Source organism: Myotis daubentonii, chromosome 11 (assembly GCF_963259705.1).
Source record: "Myotis daubentonii chromosome 11, mMyoDau2.1, whole genome shotgun sequence".
NCBI classification, from domain to species: domain Eukaryota; kingdom Metazoa; phylum Chordata; class Mammalia; order Chiroptera; family Vespertilionidae; genus Myotis; species Myotis daubentonii.
Window position 1 is genome coordinate 63649400 of NC_081850.1, and position 20560 is coordinate 63669959.

Consider the following 20560-nt stretch of genomic DNA (forward strand, 5'->3'; position numbering starts at 1 on the left):
CATTATGGAGAAAAAAACTCTGCATTTTATATCTTTTAAACCACAAATGATTAATAGTTGAGTTTTCAGAGCTTAGACTACTTATCATATATATTTATTATATTATATGCTTAAATTATCAATGACTCTAGTGATATTTATATATGTCATCATTCAAAGGTGTTGACTTTTAAAATTCCTTTGAGTATAATATAGTCTCTATTTAATTAACCCATTCTTACAATTTAATTACACACTTACACTTAAAATAGTGACAGTGTTTCTTAAATATGTATTGGGTATTAAATAAATCTAGTTCATCAGCCAAAACCGGTTTGGCTCAGTGGATAGAGCATCAGCCTGTGGACTGAAAGGTCCCAGGTTCGATTCTGGTCAAGGGCATGTACCTGGGTTGCGGGCACATCCCCAGTAGGAGATGTGCAGGAGGCAGCTGATCGATGATTCTCTCTCATCATCGATGTTTCTAACTCACTGTCCCTCTCCCTTCCTCTCTGTAAAAAAATCAATAAAAAATATATTTAAAAAAATCTAGTTCATCAGCTCAAGTACTTGACAAAATATTTTTCTAAGCATTAATGATCATAAAGTTGGTTGCTAAAAAGAGATTTGTTTTGTTTTTACATGAAGAAACTAATAAAATACTCATAAGAAGATATTTTTCTTCTTCTGTGAAATGGGATGGCATATGGAAAAAAGAGGACTATTATGATGGAGGGGAATACTGAGTCTCCTAGATTAGGATAAACTGAATTAAGGTGTAAGACCAAGTTTTGTACTGAAGTTTGGCATATAAATTTATAAACTTAAGTTTACACTGGCTTATATTTTGAAATAGAGACTAGATGTACCTAGACTAGAAAACCTGATTTTATTTGAGTCATGTTTCTATTTTAATAAAGGGTCTGAGATTGAGCATTGATCTTGGATTAAAGGAATCTAAGAATTCAGAAACCAGGTAAATGAGAAGCCAGATGTGTTGCAAGGAGAAGGTATGACTTACTGCTTCAGTGGCTTGGTATCTGCAATGATTGGTAGATACATCTGTTAAGGTACATGAGGTGGTGTGTGTGTGTGTGGGGGGGGGGTGTACTAGCCAATGCAATTATGCTGCATAAAATGGCATGTGAGAGGTAATTCCCCAGATTGATTGGGATAAAGGAGTGAAAGATAAGGGTGATCACTTGGGATTATTAGTTACTTCAGAGCAGTGTTTCTCAACCTTCCTAATGCCGCGACCCTTTAATACAGTTCCTTATGTTGTGGTAAGCCCCAACCATAAAGTTATTTTCGTTGCTACTTCGTAACTGTAATTTTGCTACTGTTATGAATCGTAATGTAAATATCTGATATGCAGGATGTATTTTCATTGTTACAAATTGAACATAATTAAAGCATAGTGATTAATCACAAAACAATATGTAATTTTATATGTGTTTTCCGATGGTCTTAGGCAACCCCTGTGAAAGGGTCGTTCGACTGCCAAAGAGGTCGCGACCCACAGGTTGAGAACTGCTGCTTTAGAGAGTGTCTATTCAAATTAATAATCTCCAAATGTCTTAGTCCTATGACTGTTCCATTTGGCCTTCTGCTTAGTCATCTACATACCCAAGTCCTGCTCATGGCTGCCCTCTCTGCCTCATGTCTTTTCAGTGGACTTCACTAGTGAGTATGTATCAGTGGGTCTTGCATCTGATAGATCTTCTGACAATATAGCACAGAGGCATTATTTCACGGTGGTTAAGATTTTAGACTTTGGCCCAGGCTGTCTGAATTTGAATTCTAGTACCTTGACTAACCAGCAGTGTAACTTTGGTCAAGTTACTTACATTTTTTTTGTGCCTCAGTTTCCTCATCTGTACTTTGCAGATAATAACAATAACCTAACTGAGCAGGTTTTTCTGCTGCAAATATTTAATGAATTCACATAAGGAAAATGCTTAGAGTGGTACCTGACAAGTAGTAATTACTCATTACCATTATCAGGATGAGTTCAAGGAACTTTTAACACATTTCTAGAATATGTCTGTCAAATGGGTAAACCAATTATAACAAAATTCAACATATCAGTCTGAGCTGTGAATTAAAACAGGTCATCATCTTTGTAGAGGCTCAGAAGATAGGACGGGGATTAGGGAAAATTGTGACCTATAACCAATAACCACCCAACTTTATCTGAGCCACGAAGCGGGTGATAATGTCCTGGGGAGAGGAACAGAACAGTATCTACTTGATGCTATGCTGTTGGGAGGATAACATTATGAGTGGATAAAGGACAGCGCTGACGGTAATATGGAGAGGGGACGTTATTGAAAACAGATGTCTGCAGATTCCCTCTGAACACACTGGATGGAGTTCTTTCCAGAGGTGGTGTGTGCTTCCTTGACCAGACTTTGGAAGCGGGGCGGAGGGGAGGGAGGCAGGGATTCACACCTATCTGAGATTCTACTCAATATTTTATATTGCCCCCATGAAAAAGTGGTCTGAAGCGTGAATTACTATTCACCCCTGTTATAATCTATCATTTAAAAAGTCAAGAATTCACTGAATAGTCCTTTGAGAAGATGTCATAACTTGTTTTAGTTAGAAAAGAAATCGGAGAAGTACAGTGCTATCCTATACTAATAAAAGAGAAAAATGGTAATTGGCGTACAACCGATACCTTTTTCATTGGCTAATCAGCGAGATATGCAAATTAACTGTCAGCCAAGATGGCGGCTGGCAGCCAGGCAGCTGAGAATAGGAGGCTTGGTTGCCCCAGCGACGGAGAAAGTCAAGGATCCCCGCACGGGGCTCTGAGCTCCTGAAGCAACAACTCCAAAAGATACAATGTTTCAATTATAGAAGATAAAAGATGGCGGTTAATTTGCATACTCAGGCTCCAAGCAAAGCGAGGCCAAACAGCCCTGAAGCAGCAGGGCAGAGAGGCCTCAGGGCCTGGGATCAGCGGAGCAGAGAGGCCTCCCGGCCCCGGTGATCAGCGGAGTCGGGAGGCCTCCCGGCCCCGGTGATCAGCGGATCCGAGAGGCCTCCCGGCCCCGGTGATCAGCGGATCCCAGAGGCCTCCCGGCCCCGGTGATCAGCGGAGTCGGAGGCCCCGCGATCAGCAGAGCCGAGAGGCCTCCCGGCCCCTGTGATCAGCGGAGTCCAGAGGCCTCCAGGCCCTGTGATCATCCGAGAGGCCTCCCAGCCCCGGTGATCAGCGGAGTCCAGAGGCCTCCCGGCCCGGTGATCAGCGGAGTCCATAGGCCTCCCAGCCCCGGTGATCAGCGGAGTCCAGAGGCCTCCCGGCCCGGTGATCATCCGAGAGGCCTCCCGGCCCGGTGATCAGCCGAGACGCCTCCCTGCCCCGGTGATCAGCGGAGTCCAGAGGCCTCCCTGCCCAGTGATCAGCCGAGAGGCCTCCCAGCCCCGGTGATCAGCCGAGAGGCCTCCCAGCCCCGGTGATCAGCGGAGTCCAGAGGCCTCCCGGCCCGTTGATCAGCTGAGTCCATAGGCCTCCCAGCCCCAGTGATCAGCGGAGTCCAGAGGCCTCCCGGCCCGGTGATCAGCGGAGTCCATAGGCCTCCCAGCCCCGGTGATCAGCGGAGTCCAGAGGCCTCCCGGCCCGGTGATCAGCCGAGAGGCCTCCCAGCCCCGGTGATCAGCTGAGAGGCCTCCCAGCCCCGGTGATCAGCGGAGTCCAGAGGCCTCCCGGCCCCGTGATCAGCGGAGTCGGAGGCCCCGCGATCAGCGGAGCCGGAGGCCCCGCGATCAGCGGAGCCGGAGGCCCCGCGATCAGCGGAGCAGAGAGGCCTCCGGGCCAGGGATCAGGGGAGCCGAGAGGCGTCCTGGCCCTGGGATCAGCGGAGCAGCGAGGCTTCCCAGCACCGGGATCAGTGTGACAGGGTGCGGAGCCCCAACCCTCTGATCGGCCCTGCTCTGTGCATGACAGGAGTGGCGCTGCAACCTCCCTATGGACCCTGCCTTGAGTGTGACAGGGGGTGGTGCCCCAACCCCCCAATCGGCCCTACCCTGAGCATGACTGATGGTGGCATGGCAACCTCCCAATCCGCCCTGCTCTGTGCATGACAGGAGGCGGGGCCCCAACTCCCCAATGGGCCCTGCTCTGAGCCCGACCAGGGGTTACACCTAGGATTAGGCCTGCCTCTGCCACCCGGGAGCAGGCCTAAACCAGCAGGTCCTTATCTCCTGATGGGTCCCAGACTGTGAGAGGGCACAGGCCAGGCTGACGGACCTCCTCTCCCAACCCCGAGTGCACAAATTTTTGTGCACTGGGCCTCTAGTACTAAAATAAAAACACTAAATAATTAAACATATATCTTTTCAAGAACACTAAAGTTATAATGAATACCCACTTCTAGGTCTTGTAGTAAATAGAAAGTCAAGTAAGATTTGATCTCTACCCTCAACAAGCAGAGGGGAGGCAGACTTCACGTGAACAATAAGTGCTATCAAAGAGCAATGTACCCATTTTCTTATCTAATTAACTATTCCTCCACAGTATTAATAAACACTCTGGGACAATAGCAAATACATGAATACAGATTCTGAAATAAGTATACTTCTGTCTACTGAATTCTGATATTGGGTCCTATGCCTTGAAACTATATAAAAGAGAAAATTTTAAAGAGCAAAAAGTGAAAGGAAATGGGGAAAAGTCACGGTGCTCTCTGTGTTTGTGGACTACCCAATGCTGGTCCATGTGTGTGTTCTTTGGAGAATTCACCACCTTTCTCAGATCCCATATCTAGTAGTACTCCCAACAACTTCTTACTCCTGGAGCTGTCCTGCTTAGTGGGTGATAAATTCCAGCTATTTCCCATGGTTCTCCTTCACCCATGGAAAACCCTGGCTTTGCCAAAAGTTGGTAGTGCAGGCTGCCCCCTTTCTGCCTCCAACAGCATACACTGTCGATGCCCCCATCCCCATATCCCAGCATCTGTATCTCTTTGTCTAAGGGTTTTGGTTTTTTGGGTTTTTTTTTTTTATGCCTAGAGAACATTCCATCCACTGGAAGGGGAGGTGGGAATGACAGAGACTGAATACCCTCCAGGGAGCAACTCTCAACAGTGACTGATGGAAGTTAGTCTCTAAATAATCCCAAATCCTCTCAGTTGTCATAATTCTAAAGCTTGAATTCTAGACTGGTTTCCCGTCTTCCCCACTGGGGTTAAACACCAGTTAATTTTTCTGCTCTTGGTTCTCTTGTCTCATTTCCCCACTGTCCTATCAATGTTTACTGGGATCACCTCCCAAATAAGGTACTTGGACTTGAATCCTTATCTTAGGCTCTGCTTCTAGAAGAATCCAAAGAGGGACACTGGCCCTGTCTCTGGCTGGCTTTATCTCCATTAAATAGGCACAGGGGCAAACCAAGTCTTCTGCCCAAATAAATTGCCAACCATTATAGAGAGAGCTGGTCTCCCCCTGCTTAGCTGCTGGAAGAGGAAAGCTCTCTTGGAGATTCTGGAGGGATTCCCCCTTCCGTATGAGCACTGCTCTCCCCAGCGATCCCAATGTCTGCTCTGTTTCTCTGTCTCTGCCTCTTGCTCCCACACATGGGGTGGTACGAACTAGAGTAAAATGATGGGTGGGGCCTGTTCTGCACAGTGTCCGTGACCTTGGAGGGAATACACAGTCTCAGTTGTTGGCGGCTCTCTTTAAATGTGCGCTACTTGGTGCTTCTCAGTTGAAGCCATGGGTCCTGGTGCCAAATCTGGGGCAACAGAGGAAGTCACACATAACATCCTGCTGCAGATGAGTATTTAACATGCAGATTTTTACTGCTGATTAGATACAAACAGCCTACACTTGGGTATCTTTATTGCTAGGACATTCCAACAATAATTGCCTGAAACCATCACTTTTGGAGCAATATTTAAAAGCCAGACATGAATATTTTATAGGAAACTGTGACTAAAAAGAGAGAAATCTTGGCTGGAAATAGCACTGTGAAAAACACAAACAAATAAATGAAAATTGCTTAATTTCTTTCAAAGTCCATATTAGATTCATCTGGAAAGGTAAAGCCTATAAAATTGGGTTAAAATGAGGCCTTACTCAATGAGATATGACTCAAATGCTGTAAGTCAATATGAGTGAGCCTAGTTGAAAGAGATGCCAATATCAAAATACACTATCAAACAACACATTGGGACGTGCCTGAACCCTCTCCATCAACAACAGCAAAGAGGCTGCCTTTTACTGCCGAGGACAAAAATCACACTAAGAAATGAAGCTTGAATGCCTCAGGTGAATTAATTGTAGAAATGGGTCCTTTACGGCAATTGTTTCATTTACATGTGATGACATCAGTGGGTTAGAGCGCATCTTTCTCCCCCAAGATTGTTCTCTGATGAGTATTACCAGGGAGAGTGAGAGAGACCGAGAAAGCATTGGGTCAGCATCGCTCTCTGTGAGACAAGCCAAAGGAAGCCATGTTCTCCTGACCTCTCATCAAGGTGATAGAGTCAGTTACTTCCACCCTCCTCTGCAGCCACTGTCTCCTCTTGGCCAGTTGTCTGGGCTTCTCTTCTCAGTGAATATCCACAGGCAGCTTGGCAAGCAGTGAAACAACCACTACCAAGTGTGGGCTGTGTGTGTGTGTGTGTGTGTGTGTGTGTGTGTGTGTGTGTGTGTGTGTTTATGTGACTCTGGATTCTCAAGAACCAGTGTGACACTAGAAGAGAGGAGAGTGAGTACCACGGGCTAGGGGGTCAGTGATTTCCCAGCACACATTTTTCACATCCTGGAGGACTCAATGCTACAGCCCTTGGCATTGGACCAAAAAAGGTTGAAATTGTTTCATTTCAATTTCCTGATAAGAAACTAAAGCATCATTTTATTTCCTAAACAGAGCTGTATTGTGGAATAGAATTCAAAAGTTCTCATGAATATTTAAGGTAAAACCTGAGATGTAAAAGGATTGTAATCCTGGAGACCAGTCGCTTCAGGCTATGCCTTCAGGTGCTCCAAAGATACGCCTTCAATCACCTGCCCAGGCAGACAGTAACGCTTCACTTCCTAGTAGGCAACACATGGTCATTATAACTAATTTTCCAAATTAGTTATTAGCAGAAGAAATGGATATATTTAAATAGGTAAATATACTGCCTGGAGATAACTACCATTAACATTTTGAAAATTTTCTTCCTAGCTTATTTTGAGTACATATATTTTATGTTAGGAAACTGGACTTCTATGGATACAGTTTTACATACTGATAATAAACACACACAGCTTCAGCTCATTGAATATGCTGTTTGGACAATTTACTATGTCATTAAATAGTTTTTAGAATATGATTTTATTGAGTACAACATATGCCAGTATGGATATATTTTTATTTGGTTAAAGCTGGAACTTGTGGTTGCTGCTTCTAGCTTTTTGGGAAGTTACCCTCTGGCCCCCTTACATCCTCCATTCCCTACACTTCCTTTTCTCACTCATTTCTCACTCTTCCCCTGCAGAGGAGGATTTCCTTAGCCCTCCCTCTCCCCTTCTCTTTGGCCTTTCGCTGCCCAGAAGAGCCTGTTTCACAGAGCGAGGCTCCAATGCGCCCAGCACTGCCTGTTCCTGGGAAGGCCAGTCACTCTCATTTAGAGTGTCAGTATTAGGAAGCTATGCAGCAAAAGCCACAGTCTCCATCACCAATAGCATCATTGATTTTTTTAAAATCTGTCTTTTGCATTAGCAACAGTATATCCAATAACCAGGTACAGTATAGTGGAAATTATACAATGAAGGCAATTAGGAGCATTTCAGCAGGAATTAAGAAAATAGTGCATTGAACTCATAACCCTCAAAATATATTTTATATAATCTATCAGGAACTTACAACTTGAAAAATATTCACCTTGGACTTTGCTTCATAAATGACTAAGTAAATTTACTAAATAATTAACCTTATTTAATAAATGATTTCATCATATAATAAGTCCTGCTAAAAAACTTTCTTCAAAATGTTTCTATTAATCTTATAGGAAGTTATTTTTCCTTAATTTTATATGGCATCTCCACATGAAAGAAGGTAGGGATCACTAATTTAACAGGTGTAGTAATTATAACCTATCCTGATGCTCAAAGCTTCCACACGTACTTGAGCTATGAAAGAAATGTGCCCTGGATTTGAAAAATCTCTGTTGCTCAACTCTTTACGCAAATAAAACAGCAACTTCTTGAATTACCTCATGAGAAACATAGATAGCAAAGAAGATGAATTCTTTCTAAATCTTTTCATAAAGATTGGTAAGATAATGCACTTACTCGTGTATTACAGATTTTTTCCCCCACTGTCATTCACGTCAAGGGAAATACCGTAACCACATACGTGGAGAACAACAGCTCTCACAGAGTATACCTATTCACAATTGGCCTCCAAACCTAGAGCAGATTACTGTGTATAAGCAGACTCTCTGCCAGAAGTCCACTCTTCATATGGCCGGATAGAGAACAATCTTTTTTAAAAATATATACTTTTATTGCTCTCAGAGAGGAAGGGAGAGGAAGAGGGAGATAGAAACATCAACGATGAGAGAGAATCATTGATCGGCTGCCTCCTGCACACCCCACACTGGAGATTGAGCCCACAATCCGGGCATGTGCCCTGACTGGGAATCAAACCGTGACCTCCTGGTTCATAGGTTGATGCTCACTGACTAAGCCACACCAGCCAGGCCAGAGAACAATCTTTAAAACTTATGGGAAAGGCAGAGACAACAAGAGCTACAAATTCCTTTTACTGCAGAGGTCTCCTATCAAGCCAAAGAACCAGGTTGTCCTGAAAAATGTCATGTGGCTTTGCGTGATTAGCAATGAAACATCAATTTTATTTCATAGTGTGCATTTCCCCCATCACTCTCGGTATACTCTTTCATTCAGGAGTGAATGACTTGTTATTTAGAAGCTTCTGGCTTCTGGGAAACTAACATAGGAAGCCTCTGTTGCCAAGTTGAAGTGGATTGCTCTGGAACTTTGATAGTTTTACTAAAGAAGTATAATATAGCACAAGGACTAAGGTATTTTTTACTTAGGCAAAGCCTGGCCCTTCCATCTTGAGCAGGCCCAAGCCACTGCCCTTGATGGAAGAAATGAATGGGGATTCCCAGACATCTTCTTGGTTAGACAGACGTTCTTCTTGACACACTGGTATGACAAAGACCACTCCTCACTTCCTCAGCACCCATCCTTGTCTTTCTCTTTAGCAATAAAGCTCCATGAAACGAAAGGTTGGGATGAGACCAATTTCCCTCCAATGAGATCTACATGGAAGCATTGTGTGATTGCCTGAGAGCCTCCTTAAAGAAGGATGTGACTGTCTTTGCCCGTTTCTCCTCACTGGGGCCTGGAAGAAGCATTCACAATGCCCAACGTAAAGTGTGCTGTTTAGGAAGACAATTTATAAATTCATGTTGGGAGAAAAGCCAAGAAGAGAAGGCATTACAAAACACTCATTCCCTGGGAAAGAAAACCTGAAGAACTTTCTGTTAATTTTGTAAAAGTTTTTCATGTAATTAAGTTCCAGGTGCTAAACCTCTCCCCCATTATATTGATTGTGCCTCTGAAAAAAAAAAATCTTTGCTGACTACAGATTATTCTTTAGTCTTTGCGCCTTTGATGAATGCTGGGATGATGTCTAAAAAGAATATGTCTACACAGCAGTTTATTCAAATAAAGTGTGATAACAGTGTCCACACATATACTCCCCATCAAGTGGTACAATCCTGACACTAAATAAAAAGTAAAGCAACACAGTTATCCCTTCTCTTTAGTTTCTCACATGTGCTGAAAGATAACAGTAAATTTCACATGGGTAAAGGAAACTCTGCATCTTGAGATTTTACATCAGAGGAGTAAGATATCTGAATTGTGAGGGGTACTGTGTACCTGCAAGCATGTGTCTGTGTACTTTTATGTATTTGTATGTTTGTCTCCCTGTGTTTGTATCTGTGCATAATTGTGGGGGCATTCAGTTTCAAATGGAAAGATCTGAAAAACTAATTTTTCTGGAGAAAGTAATTAATAACCTCAAAAATGTCTCTATGATTTTCAATTTCACCTACAGGCCAGATCACAGTCAGTTCCAATTATTAGCATTCTGCACACATGGGAATCTGATGAACTGCCTCTCTTCCATGATATGATAGTTCATATTCAAACCCAAACTAGGTATATAGCTTACCATTCTCAAACTGATTCTGCGATGAAACATGCTTGCCTGATCTCTATGGAAAAATCCATATTCAAACCTCCACCAATGCCATTTCTAAAAACTGGTCATCTTCTATCAATTTTCCCCAAGCATATTTTAATTATTCCTAATAGTGCTCAACAGAGGTTTGGAAAAGTTACAATAAAGACATGTCAGCTTCCAGGTTAGACAGGGACTGAGTCCAGCTGCATCTGCTCAGAACCCAAACAAAATGAGAAAAGCAAATTAAAATCCAGGGCAAGGTCAGTTCACACAAAGTTTTGGGAAGTCTTCGCTTGTTAGGTTACGCATGGATCCCAGCTAAAGAAAGGCACTGGGAACCTTGTTGGCAGTTCCACTTTCCAAGATAGGATGTAATACTTGGAAGGAGGAGGCTGAAGACAGAGTAGGTCTTGAGGCGAGCAGTGCGTACCCGACTCATTACCCATTTAACTGTTTTGGATCAACAGTACTCGGAGGCCCCCGACAAACCTGGCCAAGCCAAACAGAGGAGCTAGTATATGGCAAGTTTCCCCTGATGCAGAGGTTCCTCTCTGATGGAGTGGGCAGAGACACCAGGAATAAGGCCAGCCAGTGGGACCTCATGAGTCCTTGGAGTGGACACCAACAGAGACTGGGTCTGCAGAACTGAACCCTGCCTGGCGCAACTACTTCGATAAACAGAGAGCATCTTTCAGGAATTCAGCTTTTAAAGGCAAAAGTCTCTTAAGCCTTGTAAGAGACCAGAAGTGAACAGATAAAAAGAAAGTTAGATTCAGTAGATTGATAAAAGGATAGATGCTATCACAAACAAAATTAAAAGGCATGTGAAACACCGAGAAAAAATATTTCCCTCTTATGTAGTAGCAGGTGGTTGATATTACGAAGATTTAAAGAGCATTTGCAAATCAATAAGAAAAATAACCACCCTTGAATAAAAAAATGGGTAATAATCCCAAAATTTTTTAATGAGTATCCAAAAAAGAGTTCTATATGACAAATAATATATGAAAAAATGTATTCAGCCTCACTGATAAAGAAATGCAACTTACAATGGGACTCACTTGCCCGACCAGAGTGGCTCAGTTTGTTGAAGTGTCATCCCATGCACCGAAAGGTTGGGGGTTCAATTCCCAGTCAGGGTACATACTTGGGTTGCAGGTTTGATCCCCAGTTGGGGCATGTACAGAAGGCAACTGATCAATGTTTCTCTCCCACATCACATTGATGTTGTTGTTTTCTCTCTCTCTCTTCCTCTCTCTAAGCATGTCCTCAGGTGAGTGCTTTTTTTTTTTTAACGTGACTCAATTTTTTACATATAAAGTTGGGGAGGCATATTCAAATGATACTAACCTGTTCCGTCTAGGTACTGATCCTAATAGTACAATTTGGTACCAATTTTCTGTAGAGAAACTTGACACATGAATCAAAGCCCTTAAGAAATGGGCATATTCTTTGATGCAATAATACCTACCACTTTAGAAATTTGCATTAAGGAAATTTTTAGAGACTTGGACAAAGATTTAGTCACAAAGCATTGTTTATAACGGCCTAAATATATAATAATAAGTAATTGCATGATAAAAATAAAAACCATTCTACAGTGGAATTCTGTGTAACTATGGAAAAATGATAAAGTAGATGTGTATTTCTTATTATGGAAAAAAGACTGAAAATATGGTGGAAAGAAAGTCAAATTACAAAAGAGGACGTATAGTGCAATCCTTTTTGGTAAACATCATTTATGTACAATAGGAGTATATGCACAAAAAACATACTTATTAACTAGACAACTGCAAAAAGTCAAGAAGGGTATATACCAAAGTATTACAGTGTACTTACAGAAACTTTTTCTGATTATTTTACACAATAAACACTTAGTTTCAGTAATATAAAATGTATTTGAAAAAAAAAGAAAAACAAATGAACCAGAGACTTCAACAAGCATGCAGCTGCTGAAGGCATAGTAAAAAAAAAAAAATCAATGTTTCTATACAAAAATAATTGTTTAAATTTTAATTTGAAAAGATGTCATTCATAATTGCAGTACTGAATAGAATATATTTAGGTCTGAATTTTGAAAATATATGCAGGACTTAATTATTAGAAATCTATAACTTTACTGAAGGGTATAAGTGAATGAGCCATACTTTTGATGTGGAAAGACTACTATTGTAAAATATAAATAATCCCCAAGTTAACAATTTTTATATTGAAATTAAAATCCTCGATGGTTTCATTTGGAATATGTGAAAATGAGTTAAAACTTCTATTAAGTAAATAAATACATAAGAGTTGATTTTTTAAAAATACATGAGAAAAAGGAGAGAGAATTTTCAGTATCAGATATTTAAGTATACTATAAAGTTATAATAATGAAATCATATCTTCAAAGCTTAAAAATAATAGATAACCTAAAGTTAATAGCAAACCAGGAGGAAATCAAATTCCCTGTAAGTAGAGTATGATAAAAGTGCTACTCAATTAAATTGGAAAAGGATGAATGACTATTAAACAAATGGTGCTGAGACAACTGGTTAACCATTTATTAAAAAATAATATTAGACGTATTTGTCATACTATACACTAAAATAAGTTTTAGGTGACTTAAACTGTTAAATGGAAAACTACTTCTATGATTTGGGAAATGGGAATACCATTCTAAGAATAAAAGCAAATATAGGTTCTTAAGAACAAAGTTTGATAGATTTAAATATATAAAAACTCAAACCATCTATCTAACAACACTGCAATGAACCAAAGTGAAAGACAGTAAACTGGAAAAACATGTATATCATATACAAAAAAGAGTTACCAGTCTTACTATATAAAGAGCTTCTACAAATCATTAAGGAAAAAACCACATTCCATTATTGCAAAATGGGAAAAACTTATGAGCTGAAAATATACAAATGCCCAATAAATGTACTGAAAAATGTTCATCCTCAATAAAACTAAAAAAATGAATTTGCTAAATTGGTACCTCTATTCTCCTACCAAATTGGCAATGATATTAAAAATAATAGTACATGTTATATTGGTGACCATGTGGCAAACTTACTGCTGTGATACTGTACTGGTGAGAATGTACATTTATACAGCCCTGACCAAGGGAGAATGGACAGTATGTACCAAGAAATTCATAAATTTTCATATCCTCTCATTAGGAAACTTTATAGAAATTTCCTAAAGAAGTAAAACGGGTCCAAAAATACATGTGTTTACTATGACTTAGCTAATAAAAGAAACCTGTGTCCAACAACAGTGACAGGTAAAATAAGTTATGACACAGGTGTTCAATAAAATAGTATGAAACTAACATAGATAAACAACATATCTATATTATATACACAGTAAAATGTATAGCATTTCATGATATAACAAATGAAAAATGTAGGCTATAGCACAGCCAGACACCAATTTGGTTAGAAGTATGTACAGATGTGATACTGGGCAAATGTTCAACACTATGTAAACAGTGGCTTTTTAAGGGTGACGGGATTATAGGCTTTTTTTTTTTCTTTTCCTCCCTTCTTTTTCATGATTTCCACAAACATTGGCTTGCTATTATGTGTCAAACACTTCTATATATTCCAAATTTTCTTCAACTGAGTATGTATTACTTTGTAGTCAAAGTTAAATTTTGTAAAAGCCCATCATTTAAGCCTGACTTCCTCTTCCAGATACTAAGAATCTGCAAAGGTAGCGGAAGGTATGCAATGAAATGCATACTGAAAGCATTAAATAGCGTATAAGAAAATTGGGGAAATACGCACTGCATGTCTTATCTTTAGAGACATTTCGTAAGACACACTCACCTGTTCGAGCGGAAGCACGGTCTGTTCTTACAAGTGTGACTAGGTACAGCATCTTAAAGACACCTTCCCAAGGGCGTCCGCAAAGATGACCACTTAAGGAGCCTGACATCCAGGTAACCATTTAAAACCCGTTATCCCATGGGACCCCCACGACAATGGGAAGGTAGTATGACTGATTTTGTGCAGGGGACACTGGACTTAGGTGGCTTGTGGCTTGCCCAAGGTAACAGCTGGCCAGGCGGTGGTGGGTGGGAAGGGCCCGGGCTGTGGGGAGCGGGGAAGTGGGGAAGCGGGGGCCGGGTTCCGGAGGGGCGGGAGCCTTACCGCGGCTTGCTGGAAGGCGCCCTTGGTGTAGGTGCCGCCACCCTTGTAGGTGATGGCGGGGATCTCGCGGCTGAGCAGTGCGCACTTGTGCTGGTGCGCGCGGCGGGAGGAGATGTAGTCGACGCGCGGCACCACGTTGTTCTTGGACGAGAAAGTCACGATGGCCACGCGCGTGGCCGTGGGCACCACGGGGAAGTCGGACAGCAGCTTGCGGACGAACTTGAGCTCGCTGAGGAAGTTGGCTTGACCCACGCTGGACGACTCGTCCACCAGGAAGACGAGCTCCAGGCGCTCGCTGAGCTCCCGCAGCCGCCGCACGCGCCGCCGGAACGCCTGGCCCAGCCGCTCCACTTTGCTCTCGGGCGCGTCCTCGCTGGGCGCGGGGGGCGCGGGCAGCCTCCCCGGGGCCCCGGCGGCGGCCTCGGGGAAGAGGCGGAAGCTGAAATTGCGGGACGGGGACGTCTGCTGAAAGGTCGCCCAGCCCGAAACGAGCGCCAGACCCCAGCAACAAAGGGCCAGGCGCGGCCACATCGCGCTGGAGAGCGAGCGGCTGCCCCGCAGCTCAGGCGCGACCCAGGCGCGGAGACGCTCGGCGGCCGGGCTCGTGGAGGGGCGTGCGCGGCGCGGGGCGCGGGACGGCGGCCAGGAGCCTTACCGCCCTTTCATCTGACACTGGGGACACAATCCAGACTCCTCCGGCAGCGGGGGGCCTCGGGAGGAACGGCGCGCCCTCTTTACCCCCCTCCCCGTCCCTTTTCTCCTCTCTCCTCCTCCTTTCTCTCCCTGAAGCCTATAAAATGTTTGAAGGAAAGGGGGCAGTCAAGAAAAATCTCCCGCTTCCCTCCTCTCCCTCTCGCGCTCTTTGCCGCTCCCCCCTGCCCTCTCCTGCCTCTATCTCTGCCTCGGTCTCTCTCCTCCCCCTCTGGTTCTTCTCCCGGGATCCAGCCAAAGGCTAGGAGATTCCATGACACCAGAACCCGCGTCTGTCAGGCTGTCAACATTCCCGCAGCAAGCGCACCAGCGCCCAAGGCCTGATTGATCCCATATGTCTGGCAGGAGCTGCAGAGGAATTCACTGGAGATGGATCCAGATACCGAGAGTGCCACAGTAATTGGAAACACTTTGTAGAGGAAAACACACACGCGGACCCGCCAGGGAATTGAAAGCATCCTTTGAAAACTGCTTGCTCACCTTTTGCGTCCTTCCCCCCTCCCCCCTTCGGTGCCCCCGTCTTCACCAAACACATGTTTGACTTTCCTGGTGGGGATTTCTGGGCCTTGGTGTGTGAGAGTGCAGTCTCTTGAGGGTGCCCTCAGATCACACCATATATGGGGTGTCTCTGCCCCACTGGGATGATTTGTCCGGGTGCTTCAGTCATGCATTTACTGATTCATCCTTTTTTTCCATTTAACAAATATATTTTTTAAATTTATTGGGGTGGTATTGGTGAATAGGACCATATAGATTTCAAATGCACATTTCTATGGTACACGCCCTGTATATTGCATTGTGTGCTCACTCCCCAAAGTCAACAAATATTTTTGAGTGCCTTATGTGCCAGGACACTAGGTATAGAAGGAGGAACAAAAATTGACATGGATCTTGTCCTCACGGAACTTATAGGGTAATGAGCAAGATGGCCATTAGCCAGATATTCCACAAATAATATATATATAATCACAACTGACCATGCTAAGTGCTATGAAGGAAAGCTTAGGTAGACAGACTTGACCTTGGAGAGGCCCCGGGAAGCCTTCTCCGAGGATATGAAGTTTGTGCTGAAATCTGAAGAATGAGCTGGCGTCCCTTTTCCCCAGCCCCCTTCAGGTGCTCATAGTTTGTTTCAACATGTGAGATCTCCTTTGAATGATACTCAGCACGTAGCTACTTTGAAACAAGTTGCACCTGGGAGTGCAGCCAAGAGCGTAACAGGGGTGGTGCCTGCGCCAGAAAGAGCGCACTCTGCGTAAGAGGTGGCGTCTTTGATAAAGAGAATCCAGATAGGAGTCAGGAATCCTGTGGAGATATGCTTCTGCTGTTATAAAAACCACCTGAACTCAGTCACTTCCAATCCTTGGCTTCAGTTTTACATCTATTTCATGATGGAATTCACTGATCTCACTTCCCTGTCTCTAATATAAGATGATTTAATTCCATCTATATTTAATGAAATACCTTCAGTGAGAGATATAGCACAGTGTACTGGTTGAAATGTTAGGGTTCTGGAATTTCTTCGCCTAGGATGAAATCTTGGCTCTGCCATTAACTAGTTGTATGAATGTGACATCAGTTTGCTCATCTATAAAATGGATTAATAGTAATAGCATACAGTGGGGCCTTGACTTACGAGTGACCCAACGAACGAGTTTTTTGAGATGCCAGCTGTCTCTCCGCTGATTTTTTGCATTGAGTTGATAGAGTAATTTGAGTTAATGAGCTCCTTAACGAGCTCGGTCTCGGAACGAATTAAACTCATAAGTCAAGGCCCCACTGTATTAAGAGTTATGAGGATTTAATCATAAAAACAAAGTTCTTAGGACAGTGCTTAGAATAAATGCTAGTTGCTATTTTGCCACCTTTAATCATGAATACTCTTCAAATCCTTATTTTTTCTAAAAATATTTATAGAGTATCTACTGTGCCAGAAAGTCAAATACTGACAATTTAAAGATGCGTAAGACTTGGTTCCAGTCCTCCCAAAGTTCAAGGGCTATCATAAGAGAACATCGATTTGCAAACAATTACAAAGCAGTAGGATGGCTGCAAGAATGGAAAAAGGGAAGCAAGATCTAAATCTTCCTGGGGAATGAGTGAGATCTCATTTGAGCTGAGACTTAGAAAAAGAAAACTTTTTGTCCAGATTTCATCTGCTCTGTGTTATTCAAACATATCATCAAGCATAAATGTTTCAGGACCTCTATGTGCCAGACACCATGGCAACTACTATGTGCACTCCCTCATGTGTTCCCTACAAAAACCCAGGGAGGTAGACAATTACTTTAAGACTCTTTGGTTACAAGAAATAGACACCCAACTTCTTGTGTAAAGAAAACAGGGATTTCTTGGCGCATGTAACTACACTGGAGAAAGGGCAGGGGTAGACTGATCTCAAAAAGGCCAATGGAGGGGGGGAAAAGGAGACATATATACTATTATTTGTAGTACTTTAAACAATAATTTTTTTAAAAAGGCGTAGAAAAGGAAATCAAGAACTACTTAGGTCTTGTATTTTTCTCTTCTGCTTTTCTTTGCATGTTAGATTATGTCTCAGTCTTCAGATTTATGATCTGAGAAGGAGAGATTCTTTCTCACGAGCTCAAGTTTAAAAAAAAATTTAACACAAACCACCACCAGCAGCAGTAGCACCACCACCACCACCTTAAAGAATTCCCACCAGAGCAGGCATGGGTTGTTATATGCCTACTCCTTAACCCAGGCTGGGGTTGAGGGGATGGGGCATTATAGTTGTCCTCATTTAGGTCAGACACTCACTGTGGCAGAGACACCTAGTCACCTACCTACCACATCTGATTTCCCCTTCTTGAATAGCAATAGAGCTCCTAAGTTTTAGCTGGGAACAGTGGTGCCTGAAAGAAAAACTACATATCTCAGCCACCCTTGCAGATGGATGTGGCCATGGAGCTAGGTCAGCCGTGGGCAAACTACGGCCCGCGGGCCGGATCCGGCCCGTTTGAAATGAATAAAACTAAAAAAAAAAAGACCGTACCCTTTTATGTAATGATGTTTACTTTGAATTTATATTAGTTCACACAAACACTCCATCCATGCTTTTGTTCCGGCCCTCCGGTCCAGTTTAAGAACCCATTGTGGCCCTCGAGTCAAAAAGTTTGCCCACCCCTGAGCTAGGTTCTGGGCAATGACATGTAAGTGCTGGTTTTGTGTGGCAGCTTCCAGGAAACCCCCTTTAAACGCAGCTGCTATCTGTTATCTGTTGTCTCTTCCTTTTCCTCCTTACTCGATCTTTCCACCTGGAACATGAATGTGGTGGCAGAACTCTAGCATCTATTTTGGACCGTGAGAATGAAGGTCACATTCTAGGGATGGGTGAGTAATAAACTGAAAAGAGCCTGGGTTCCTGCAGACTTCAGAGAGCAGAACCACTGGGCTCATCTCAGATTGCCAATCTACCCCTTTTATTTTGAGTTTTACTGTCACCTTCAGCCAAACTTGATCCTGACTAATAAACCCACATCTGTAGCCATGGAAGGTACCCTCTCAATATATGCTTTTCATGAATGCTATAGCAGAGAAAAGAGGACATAGTTTCTCACTGTCTCCTGAAGTTACCCCCGAAGGCGACACAGATCACATCTGTACCATTTTACTGACCAAAGAAAATTGCATGGCCATGTCTGACCCCAAAGGAAGTAGGGAACTACAATCCTACCATATTCCCAGAAAGCAAAAAGCTAGAAATATTTGGTGAACACACAAATTACCACCATATTTCTATGTTATATATTGGCAACTTTACTTTTTTTTTCTTTTGATTACCGTTATGGACATTTTTATCTATTTTATGTTTTTTTAGAGAACTAACACTTGGACTCTTTGTTTTCTGATACATTAATTTACACTTTTATACTGACAATTTATATTGTATTTCCTTACCTTGAAACCTTTGTTCATTTATTTTCATTTACTTTGCTTTTTAAATAAAGCTCTTGCAGATATAATTTTCTATCTACAAATGAGTATTAGCTTTAGTGTCATTATTATTTTCTAAACAACCTATAGCTGGACTTTTATTTCTGCTTTGGCCCAGAAATCACTGAAGGGAGTGATTTATTTTATTTTTATATTATTATTTTAACTCTAGTGTTTGTATGTTTTGTTAACCTATTTTTAAATTAATTCCCAAGTTTATTTTATGGAGGTCAAAGAATAGAACTATTCTTACTGAAATGTCTTGTCACCTAATATATGAATAACGTGAAACATACCATTAGATTTTTGAGAAAAGTAAGCATTTTTGGTTGTAAGATATAAATTCTTCTATCTTATAAATCAACTTTATTATATACATTAGCCAAATGCTCTATTCCATCTTTAATCTATTCCATCTGTTCAAGACTGAAAATATGTTTAATTCTGGTTAAAGTTATTCTTTGACAACTTATATTTTTACTTTTAGGGTTTGCTTATAATTTTTGTAATATATTAAATTCTATACATAAATGTTCATAATAGTTGTATATTCTTTGTAAATAATTACTTATTAACAAAGTAATTAATGTCATAATTTCAACAACATACGTACTATTAGCCTTTATTTATTTAATATAGTTATTTTGAATTTTACTGTGTCTGGATGGCACTTCAACTTAATTATAATAATAATTATTAATATAAGCATCACCATCAGTATCACTATTTTCAATTTGTTTGATATTTCCATGGTCAGTCTTTTCCCTTTTCAATCTGTCTCTCTTTGAGATGCATTAGGAGTAGATTAGATTTCTGATGAAATTAAGAGATAAATATAAATTAAATCATAATAAACCAGATGAACATGTAGATGAACGTTTATGAGATTATAGGGTAAGGAAGAATGTTGTAAGCATACAAAGAAACCATGAAGAGAAACATAAATTTATTTGACCACGTAGCAATGAACACTTCTATTCATCATAAAGTATTACAAATTAAAAGAAAAATGACAAATTGGAAAATGGCAGAAAAAAAATCTTATTATCCTTATATATAAAGCACTCTTGTAAGTCATCTACGTTAGCAAGACAATTGAAAATATGGACAAAGGGTAATGGAAAAGCAATTCACAAAAGAATAAATGTAGATGGACACCAAGCAGAAGAGAAACCATTCGACCACATGTGTAATTATGGAAATATGCATTATAACCAAAACAAGAAACTTTCTTTTTTGGCATTTCATGTTGGCAAAAATTTATGAATATATCTTCATTCCCAGAACTGCTGAAGGCTGAGTTGGCAGACACAAAGCACATGTGCTTCCATTCTTCCATCCTCATTAAGGTTCAACATTACTAATTCATCTTAGCATTCTTTGCTGCTGGACCCAGATGTGGTCTGGCAGGCCTTCTCATCAGGGAGTACCAGGTCACCACCACTAATTAATCGGGGTTGGTACTCCAGATGGAATCTATTTGCCATCTCTAAAGTTTGATGAAAGTGGAACTGTTCTACATGGTTAGTCCTTGGCCGCTTGATCCAATAATATGATTATT

General features: G+C 41.8%; 1 protein-coding gene and 1 long non-coding RNA gene across 2 annotated transcripts in view; one reads left to right on the forward strand and one right to left on the reverse strand.

Annotated features, from left to right (window-relative positions):
* The window catches only part of SVEP1 (sushi, von Willebrand factor type A, EGF and pentraxin domain containing 1), a 151825-nt gene extending 136637 nt beyond the window's left edge, over positions 1-15188 (reverse strand). The window contains exon 1 of the mRNA XM_059657621.1: positions 14332-15188. Within this exon, the coding sequence (XP_059513604.1) occupies positions 14332-14862 (531 nt within the window). The 5' untranslated portion in view covers positions 14863-15188. The remainder of the gene's footprint in view (positions 1-14331) is intronic.
* A 2318-nt stretch (positions 15189-17506) lies between these two features.
* On the forward strand, positions 17507-19028 carry LOC132212256 (uncharacterized). Its single transcript, XR_009447694.1, has 2 exons — positions 17507-17977; positions 18199-19028. It is a non-coding gene; the product is annotated as an uncharacterized LOC132212256 (long non-coding RNA).
* Positions 19029-20560: the final 1532 nt, after the last annotated feature.